The sequence below is a fragment of the Mercenaria mercenaria genome, chromosome 5 (genome assembly GCF_021730395.1).
Source record: "Mercenaria mercenaria strain notata chromosome 5, MADL_Memer_1, whole genome shotgun sequence".
NCBI classification, from domain to species: domain Eukaryota; kingdom Metazoa; phylum Mollusca; class Bivalvia; order Venerida; family Veneridae; genus Mercenaria; species Mercenaria mercenaria.
In genome coordinates this window covers 46422579-46433581 of record NC_069365.1, presented here as the reverse complement: position 1 = coordinate 46433581, position 11003 = coordinate 46422579, and the positions used below count along the sequence as shown (strand labels likewise).

Genomic DNA, 11003 nt, shown 5'->3' with positions numbered 1-11003 from the left:
GCACCATGAGAAAACCAACATAGTGCATTTGCGCAGGCTGGTCTGGATCCATGCTGGTCGGAAATGCACTATGTTGATTTTCTCATGGTGCGGCTCAATTATTACCCGGTGCGATTTAAACGACTAAAGTGGATTTTTCTTCTGAAAACGAATTTGGAAAATCTGTTCTTATGGTGTCTGTAAAATTGATTATTAGTGCATAGCTTTAATTCAGTGGATTTGTAGTATAGAGAAAATGCTATTGAGTTAATATATTATCCCAATAATTAATTGTAGAAACATACATCTATATAATTAAATTTCATTAAAAGGAATCGAGTATTTTGGTATTCGGATATAAGTGAATTTTGATTAAAAAAATATCAACTCGGTTGCTTGCACTATAATACATGTACATTCATTTTATTTGTTGCCATGTTTAGCTTAAATGCAAAAATTGGCCCACTTTTGGAAATTTTCAACATAAAAGCAAAATACTGTAGCTTCATCTAGGACACTGTGTTCGTTTGCCGTGTATTTCCTCGGGCCATAAATAGTTATGAAAGCAGTTCAATAAGACATAAATATGCACAACATTATTTTAATTTCCGTCAATGCTTAAATTCGTTTTATATTTGCGTGGAATAATGACGTCTTATGTAGCCTTAGGTAACGTGTTTACTTTATCACATTGAGATGTACATTGGAATACATAGTATTTGACTGACGTGACCTCAAATTGACTTCAACACAGTTTGTCGAATTTTACTGAAATGGACTGAAAATACATTAGTTAACAAGAACTTTGAAGGGATTTGAAAAAAAATCTCAGGGAAAATTCGAGATTAGCTACCGCCTCGATGCTAGAGCATATGCTTGTAGAGCGGGAGGTCGTGTGTTTGATCCCCGACCGTGTCATACCAAAGATATAAAAAAATGATACTAGTAACTTCCTTGCTTGGCGCACAGAAACTGGCTTCTCTTCTAATATAGTACCATACAACGAGGCGATAGATTCCACCAGGAATGAGGTGTTTAATATGTGTAGCTTGCTTCATAGTCGGTCTAAAATAAATGAGTATTGTAACGAATATATTACGGTAGTTCAGTCCAGGAGTAGTATAATAATTAGCTTAGGTAGTTGCATAGTTGTTTCCCTTTAATTCTGCAACGCCATTTGTACTAAATTACGACAATCCAATTCAGGTGGGTAGTTTCACGTTTTGTGGCCAAAATATATAATCATTCCTATAAATATTGGTTTTATTTATATCAGAAATGACAACATGTAACTTAAGTCAGGTTAGAATTTGTATATACATTGTATTTTTGGTGATACAGGTTCAAATAGCTAGACGCTATATAACGTAAGAATAACAGACGCTCATTACTTGAAATGGTAAGATATTAGCCTATCAGAATAAAACACTAGAGGGCGCTACAGACAGTCGTTGTAACCACCAGAGGGCGCTACGGATAGTCGTTATAAAGTGAGTATCACTAAATATTAATTCATTGTTGTGTTGAATTTCGAAGAGGACGTTTCGGCTGCATTCTCATAACGTTATACCTACTATACATTGGCTCAACCGTGTTTTCTATTGGTGCATTGTGCCGTAGGAAGGTTGTGTCAATAATAGTAGACAGAAAACGAGGTTTGCAGACAAATAGTTAAGGTACAGGTAGAAGTTTAGATAGTCTGTTAGTGTTATATAGGGACCGAAACCTGTGATATAAGTCATAGAGGACAGAAACCTACATTGATCCTTTATACTATATAGGGTCTAATCAAAAGCTAGAAAGCTTGGAGAAAAATTATTTATACATTTGCGAGGGATGCATGCTTCATTTACATTAATTAAACATAATTATTTCAACAACATAATCATTTAAAAATCATTTGTCCATAATCAAATAATCATAAGACAAAGAAGTCTGAAGGAAAATTCTATAATATCATATCTATTCCTCGGTGCACGTTACAGAAAATTGGTGGCAGCGGTGGGATGATATCTAGATAGGAATAGATAGGTACTTAGTTTAGATCAAGGCACACAAACCATAGTCGCATAGACATATAATTAAGGACGCATCCCTGCAATAGACATTTGAATATTTTGAGTTTTAAACATGGATAATCAAAGTGACGAGGGACACGAGACTATAATGAGTAAGCTTAGGCTACTTGAAATGGAAAATGAAAGCTTGCGGGTACAGTTAGAGATACAAACTCTAGGAAAACAGATACTAGAAAATAAGTTACATATCTCCAAGACCCCTCTGAATTCAACAGAATTTTTTGACAAACTTGATGGTTACGAGACATTTAGTCAGGAGCATAGTACCCCGAACATAACTAACACAGTGCTCTATGAAAGGAAGCCTGTGGTATCTAATGACCAAAACAGGGCCACGGTAACGGATATAAATTCTGTCAAGACTGAAAGGCCATCTGTAACTCAAGGGACACAGACACCATTACTTGGCATAAAAAGTATGGGACGAAGTACTGAACCTTTGGTTACCCATGCAGATACAGAAAATAATGATGACCAAAATAATTCTTGGGATAAATTCGTAACAAAAAGAACAAAGTCTCAAGGCTTAAATTTAGGCATCCAGCATAAGGAGGACGGAGACTTACAAAATTCAAAAGACCAGTTACAGAAACCCAGTCAAGAGCCAACCGTTGAAAAACAACAAAGTTCAAACAGGGTTATTGAACCAAAGTTTTACATGAAACCTGCAACTTTTGATGGAACAGGTTCATGGCTCGATTATAAAGCTCATTTCGAAGCATGCTGTGAGATTAATAAATGGACAGAGGAACAGAAAGGGCTTTATTTGGCCGTTTCGTTACGTGGACAAGCCCAGGGCGTGTTTGGAAACCTCGGCGGATGTAGACGTAGCTACAAGGACCTTATTATAGCTTTGGAAGAGCGTTTCGCACCGCCTAATCAAACTGAATTATACAGGACACAGCTCAGAGATAGAAGACAAAGGGCTACAGAATCTTTATCAGAGATGGGTCAGGATATTAGAAGGTTAACAAACTTAGCTTATCCATCAGCTCCAAACGATGTTAAGGAGACATTAGCCAAAGAACAGTTTATCGATTCCCTAAACAATTCAGATATGAGACTTAGAATAAAACAGGCTCGACCAGTAAGTCTCAATGATGCCGTTAGACATGCGGTAGAGTTGGAAGCTTTTAACAGGGCTGAAAGGAAAATAGTTGATGGACAAAACTTCATGCGTGCTGTCGGTCAAACAGACAGTTCACATGCCAAGTTAAAACATGATGTTGAACAATTACAGAAATCAATGTATGAATTAAAAAAATATTGCAACAAAACAAAGGATCTAACCTCCCGCATACAGGTCAAAATTTTAGGTCACAACAAAAAATAATGCAAGTAAAACATATACAAATTCAGGTTATCCTAATTCAAATATTCATAATGATAAGACATCAAATAAAACTGGTGTAGGTTACAAATGTCATGAGTGTGGAGAAATAGGTCACTTTAAATATCAGTGCCCAAAAAGACAGACCCAGACCCCTTCTCGAAATAGTCAAGGTAAACATTATGCAAATAATACTAGTAATAATGGATCTGGTTTGTTTATTGAAGTTAAAATCAATGGTTTTGATGCTACATGCTTGATAGATACAGGGGCTACCTTGAGTATTGTTTCAAGTAAATTTATGGATAGGATAGGTGCTCCAACAAATTTAGAGTCATACAAATCTGATATTATTACGGCTGCAGGCACTTCTCTCGATATTAGGGGACGCACGAAAGTTAACATTGATATTAAAGGCCATACATATTCGATTGATGTTATTGTTTCTGAGATAGAAGGAGAAGCAATTTTAGGGCTTGATTTTCTGAAATCACAAAATGCTAGCATCGATATAAAAGGAGAGGTTTTGATATTGAATGGTGAGCGATATCAGTTGAATTGTTCAGGACCAATTGGTTGTTATAGAGTTGTTGTTGTAGAACGAACCGAAATTCCTGGCAATTCAGAAATACTTATTGAGGGGAAAGTTCATGGAACATTAAAACCTGATAAAGATTTATATTTAATAGAACCTTTGAAACGCCCATTTTTGGAGAACAATGGTCTGATAGCTAGATCACTTGTCAAAGCAGAAAATAAAATACCTATTAGAGTTATGAACTTGTCTGAGGAACCTCGTGTAATGTATGCAGGTACTCACGTAGCTTCGATGAGTCCAGTTGTGAATATAAATACTATAAAACCTTCTAAAGCTAAAGGTTGTATAAAGTTGCCAGCCCACATGCATGATCTCTATGAAAGAGCCTCAAATGGCCTTGATAAAAAGCAAAGCAAAGAAATTTTAAAGTTACTTACTAAATATTCCCATATATTCTCCGAAACAGATTCAGATCTAGGACGCACAGGTATAGTGCGCCATAAAATTCCAACAGGAGATGCCCGTCCAATCAAGCAGTCGCTACGAAGACTTCCTGAGCACATGAATACAGAAGTAAAAACTCATATAACTGACATGTTAGAAAAAGGAATTATACAAAGATCTTCAAGTCCATGGGCTAGTGGAGTTGTATTAGTGCAAAAGAAGGATGGGACACGTCGATTTTGTATCGATTACAGAAAACTAAATGACGTCACAATGAAGGATGCATACCCGATTCCAAGGATTGACGAATCGTTAGATCAGTTGTCTGGAGCAAAATGGTTTTCTTGCCTTGATTTGAGTTCAGGCTATTGGCAGGTTGAACTTGATCCAGAGGATAAAAGGAAAACAGCATTCATGACAAGACAAGGTTTATTTGAGTTTCATGTAATGCCTTTTGGGCTATGTAATGCCCCTGCGACGTTTCAGAGGCTCATGGAAACAATATTGGCTGGATTACAATGGGATATATGCTTGATTTATCTCGATGACATAATTGTAGTTGGCAAAACCTTTCAGAATATGCTTGATAATTTAGAATCTGTATTCAAAAGGTTAGAGGAAGCAGACCTTAAATTGAAAGCCAGAAAGTGCTCCTTATTTTCAAAAGAAGTAGAATTTTTAGGGCACATAGTCTCTGCTGAAGGAATTAAGACTGATCCGAAAAAGATTAGTTGTATACAGTCATGGCCTATACCAAGAAATGTACATGACCTTCGTTCATTTCTAGGGCTCTGTAGCTATTACAGAAAGTTTATTCCAGGTCACGCTGATATCGCAAAACCACTTCATAAGTTAACAGAGAAGTCTCAGAAATTTAACTGGAGTGAGGAATGCACAGAAGCCTTCAATTGCCTTAAACAAAAATTGACAGAAACTCCTATACTTGCACATCCAGATTTTACTCAGCCATTCATATTGGACACAGACGGCAGTAATATAGCGATAGGAGCAGTCTTATCACAGAAATAGATGGAAATGAACGAGTAATTGCATACGCAAGTCGGTCACTTACAAAGTCTGAGCGTAAATACTGTGTGACAAGGAAAGAGTTGTTAGCTCTTGTCCATTTTGTTAAATATTTCAGACATTATCTTTATGGTAAACCTTTTACGTTAAGAACAGATCATGGATCCCTTCGTTGGCTTATGCAGTTTAAAAATCCTGAAGGACAAGTTGCTAGATGGCTTGAAATTCTTGCCACATATGACATGAAAATAGAACACAGACCCGGAAAAATGCATAGAAATGCCGATGCTTTGAGTAGGATACCATGCAAACAGTGTGGAATAACAGGACATCCAATAAATGAAAGAAAAGAACACCAAGTATTGGCACTCCGTACCACGAAGGATAAAGATGATGAAGATACTGATATGACCTTACAAAAGGCACAGACGGAAGATAAAGATATACAGACTGTAGTAAAATGGCTAACAGAAAATGTCAAACCAGATTACAAAGATATAAGCTCTGAGAGTTTCTATTTAAAATCATTATGGGCACAATGGACAAGATTAAGTATACATGAAGGGTTATTAGTAAGGAAGTGGGAAGTATTGGGTACTGATATCATCAGGTTGCAAGCTATAGTACCAATTAACTATAGACTTGAAGTATTGAGATTCTCACATAATATAAAGGCTTCGGGGCATCTTGGCATAAGAAAAACATTAAGTAAAATTAGACAGCGCTACTATTGGCCAGGTCTGCAAAACGATGTAAGAAATTATGTTTCAAGCTGTGAACAGTGTTTAAAACGCAAAGGTCCGATACCAAATAATAAAGCCCCAATGAAAGTAGTAAGAACAGGTTATCCGATGGAAAGAATAGCAGTAGATATTTTAGGTGAATTACCTCAGACAGAAAATTGTAATAAGTATATTTTAGTAGTAGCAGACTATTTTACAAAGTGGACAGAAGCTTTTGCAATGCCTAATATGGAGGCTAAAACAGTAGCTAAGATTATGGTAGAAGAAATTGTAGCTAGGTTTGGAGTACCGAATATTATTCATTCTGATCAAGGTAGGCAATTTGAAAGTATGCTTTTTCAAGAAATGTGTGAACTATTGCAAGTTCAAAAGACAAGAACAACACCTTATCACCCACAGTCAGATGGAATGGTAGAAGTTTTTAATAAAACCTTAACTACTATGCTTAGTATGTTTGTAAAAGATAACCACAGAGATTGGGATGAGTATTTACCTTATGTGATGATGGCTTATCGAGCAACAGACAATGAAACAACAGGTATGTCTCCAAACTTTCTTATGCTGGGTAGAGAAACTTCTACACCACTAGATTTGGCTTTCGAAATGCCATCTTTTATGAAATCAATTCCTAGGTCACACTGGGTTTGGGAGCTTCAAGAAAAACTAGAAATGGCTCATAATTTGGTACGACAGTATACAGGTAATTCAATCAGAAGACAGAAAATGTTTCATGATGTTAAGCTCTCTTTCAATAGGTTTAATCCTGGAGACAAGGTACTAGTGTATTTTCCGGTAAAAAAGGTAGGATGTTCTTCCAAATTTACATCATATTGGAAAGGTCCCTTTCTAGTAAAAGAGAAAATTTCAGATGTCTTGTATAAAATAAACTGTGGTTTCAAAAATTCATTACAGGTAATTCATGTAAACCGAATACGAAAGATTAAAGATCAGATTCTTTCTGGGCAAGGGACAGAGGTCGAAAAAGAAGCTCAAGAGACCAATACGCATGGCCAGAATGCTGAAAATGTGAATTTTGAATTTGTTTCAGGTCCAGACATTGAAAACGAAGTTCAAGGGACGAATGCCCGAAACGAAAATACTGAAAACTTGAACACTGAATTTGTTTCAGGGCCAGATATTGAAGAAGTAGACACAAGAACAAGATTTGGTAGAAAAATTAAGAAACCATCTTATTTAAACGAATATGTATTTTCTACTTTCAGAATGGCAAACACAAAACAGACAAAAAGAAAGAAAATTGAAACCCTTTGTCCCTTATGCAAGCACATGATAGATGAAGATAAGTTTGTAGAACACCTATTGTTGTGCAAGAAGAAAAGCTTCTGCTGTGTGCTGTGTAAATTGTTCTTCAAGAAAGAAACCTATCTGAACAAACACAAGAAAAGAGTACATGGGTCAACCAGTGATGCTTTTCCTGGAGGTAGCAATATTGAACAAGAAAGTGGAGGTAAGAGTTGTGATATTCTCACAGACACTGTGCCAAAGAATATGCAAGACAATAAAAGTGGTCTTGAACAAGAGAGTGGGGATAAGAGATGTAATGTTTCCAGAAACATTGTGCCAGAGGATAAACAAGACGATGACAGCAGTAGTAATTCCGACTGGGATCAAGACCCAGATATTGAAATAGACGTTGAAACATGCGAGAAACAGGAACAAAGTCAAAACACTGCAAAGAATGATAAGGCCGGCGAGAATAAAGATTCTAGACTTGTAAATGACATAAGAGTTGGTAGGATATACAGAAAGAGGACGAATCCAAATCCAGTTATTGCTCCTGTAAAAGTAATGAAAGTGACAGAAGAAAAAGCTGTAGTAAATACACAAAGTGTAGATCAGAACGAAATGTCCGGAGACTTGTCAGATAATGACAACATAGAGCTGTCTGACAGAGAAGATAGAAATGAACTTCCAGAAAACCAGGGTACAGAAGATAGTTCAGTAAAGAAAGAAAAGGATGGGGGTCAAGATGATAGTGTAACCGTACAACATAGTAACAAAGTCGAAGAAGGCTGCAGTGTAAAATATGACTTAGAAAAAGAGAAACTCGAGATTGAGAAACGTAAACTAGATCTAGAAATAGCAAAGTTCGAGTACAAGAAGAGCCTTTTAGATAAGATAACAGACTTAGCATCTAGAATATAAGAGAACTGTGTGTATTGATACTGTATAAGACAGTCTTAATAAGTGTTTACATTTCTTTGTGTGCTTTCGACAAGCAATAAGCTTGCATATTTTATTACGAGAAACGTAATAAAAATATTTTGTTTTTGAAAGGTGTTTTGTTTTATCCATGCGGGACGCATGACCTTCGGAGGCATGGGTAATGTAACGAATATATTACGGTAGTTCAGTCCAGGAGTAGTATAATAATTAGCTTAGGTAGTTGCATAGTTGTTTCCCTTTAATTCTGCAACGCCATTTGTACTAAATTACGACAATCCAATTCAGGTGGGTAGTTTCACGTTTTGTGGCCAAAATATATAATCATTCCTATAAATATTGGTTTTATTTATATCAGAAATGACAACATGTAACTTAAGTCAGGTTAGAATTTGTATATACATTGTATTTCTGGTGATACAGGTTCAAATAGCTAGACGCTATATAACGTAAGAATAACAGACGCTCATTACTTGAAATGGTAAGATATTAGCCTATCAGAATAAAACACTAGAGGGCGCTACAGACAGTCGTTGTAACCACCAGAGGGCGCTACGGATAGTCGTTATAAAGTGAGTATCACTGAATATTAATTCATTGTTGTGTTGAATTTCGAAGAGGACGTTTCGGCTGCATTCTCATAACGTTATACCTACTATACATTGGCTCAACCGTGTTTTCTATTGGTGCATTGTGCCGTAGGAAGGTTGTGTCAATAATAGTAGACAGAAAACGAGGTTTGCAGACAAATAGTTAAGGTACAGGTAGAAGTTTAGATAGTCTGTTAGTGTTATATAGGGACCGAAACCTGTGATATAAGTCATAGAGGACAGAAACCTACATTGATCCTTTATACTATATAGGGTCTAATCAAAAGCTAGAAAGCTTGGAGAAAAATTATTTATACATTTGCGAGGGATGCATGCTTCATTTACATTAATTAAACATAATTATTTCAACAACATAATCATTTAAAAATCATTTGTCCATAATCAAATAATCATAAGACAAAGAAGTCTGAAGGAAAATTCTATAATATCATATCTATTCCTCGGTGCACGTTACAGTATCAACTAAATAAGCGTAATTTAAATTAATTAGTTTGCATGTTTCGTAAACTCTCAATTAAACGGAGTATGTTATTATTGTTGTTTGGATACGTTCTGCCTTCATACAGAGCTTATCAACAATCACAAAAAGAGTCTTTAAGCACATTGCATGGCGGCTGTATTAAGTCTCCTCGTATTATGTTTCAGTATTGTTATATTTTCCATGGAGTCAATTCAATGTTTTTGGATATTAAGAGCTCTGATAGTGTTCGTTAGGGGTGTTGCACATATCCCTACCCCTCACGAACAGACTCAGTCAAACCGTGTCTTCGATTAATTTGCATGTTCTATGCTTCAAATGATCTGTTTATGGATTTTATTTTTCATCTTCGGGACTTAGAGCAAGGACATAGTAAGATGTTAGTGATCAATTCCTCAAAATAATGAAAATGGTAGAGCATAAAACATGTGCACTATAAATTTAAACTTCAATTTGTAAACAAAGTCGATATTTAGAAAGCTCAAAAGTCTTTCAACATTTAATACAAACATGTACCCGGCGGGACATCAACAAATTTTAGAGCGTTTGGTTGTCAATGAATAAATTTGATACAAGGCAGGTAGTCGTGAGAAAAAAAGCACAGCGTACTGTTGTAAAATTTAATAAAAAGATTTTTTTTTGTTCTGGTTACTTGATATAAGCATGCTAAGTCTTCGTTTTGAAAGTACACAGTGTCAAAAAAAAGTATGTAAAAAAGGTCCGACATGTAAGGATTTAAATATTTTAAATTCATCATATTATTTGTTATAATAAAATATTTCAAACTCATGATATTATTTGTAACAGTTAATTTCAAAATCGTTTGTTCGCCGTCTTCTGTCAACCCATTTATTCCCGCACTGATATAGCTTACTGGTGACCTCCTTGTCGTTTTTTTTTCCTTTTTATATGTACATTTGCATTTATATAAGTACATATATACCTGTTTTCTGTCATTGTTAAATTCAATAAACTAAACATATCTATATTCCTTCAACTAATTTTTTAATTTAGATTAGGTTTATAGACTGAAAAAGGAACACTTGATATTTGATTCTATTTATAACTATGCAAGAACACCTTTATGCTGTTTAACTAAAATGGTCAGGCCCCGTGTTCACAAAACATTTTCAGTCTCAGCTGAGTTTGATAATGAAACCTTATTTGTCATTTATATCTAAATAGAATGTTTAAAACTATATTTTAAGTTAGTAACTATTTTCAAATGGCTATTCAGTATTGATGGTCAGTCTCAGTTGTAATTTAACCTTGAAGGTTTAGTAAAATTGATATTAAAATCTCAAACTCAGCTGAGTCCGAAAAGTGTTTTGTGAACACGGGGCCAGAATATTCAACTGAAAGATTTAGATTAACAAGATGAAATAAATTATCACATTTAAATTACCGTGTGAGTATTAAATTTAAATATATTACATAAATTCTGATTTTCTAGTCATTTAATACAAAATATTATACTTTCTTCATTACTTTTGTTAGAAAAGACACAACTATAATAGAAACCAATTTAAAACAAAAACAAAACAAAAGCTGTGTTTTATAATATCAAATTTCTTCTAGTCTTCATTTCATTT

General features: G+C 35.1%; 1 protein-coding gene across 1 annotated transcript; it reads left to right on the top strand.

Annotated features, from left to right (window-relative positions):
* Positions 1–1144: 1144 nt before the first annotated feature.
* Positions 1145–9376, top strand: LOC128557011 (general transcription factor IIF subunit 1-like). The gene is made up of 2 exons (XM_053543410.1): positions 1145–1185; positions 7362–9376. Exon 2 carries the CDS (start codon positions 7363–7365, stop codon positions 8302–8304), a length of 942 nt encoding a protein of 313 aa, XP_053399385.1. The 5' UTR covers positions 1145–1185; position 7362; the 3' UTR covers positions 8305–9376.
* The last annotated feature ends 1627 nt before the right edge of the window (positions 9377–11003 follow it).

What these genes read in the sequence shown, in the direction of transcription:
- LOC128557011 (XM_053543410.1), top strand. Translation starts at nt 7,363, where the DNA reads ATGGCAAACACAAAACAGACAAAAAGAAAGAAAATTGAAACCCTTTGT.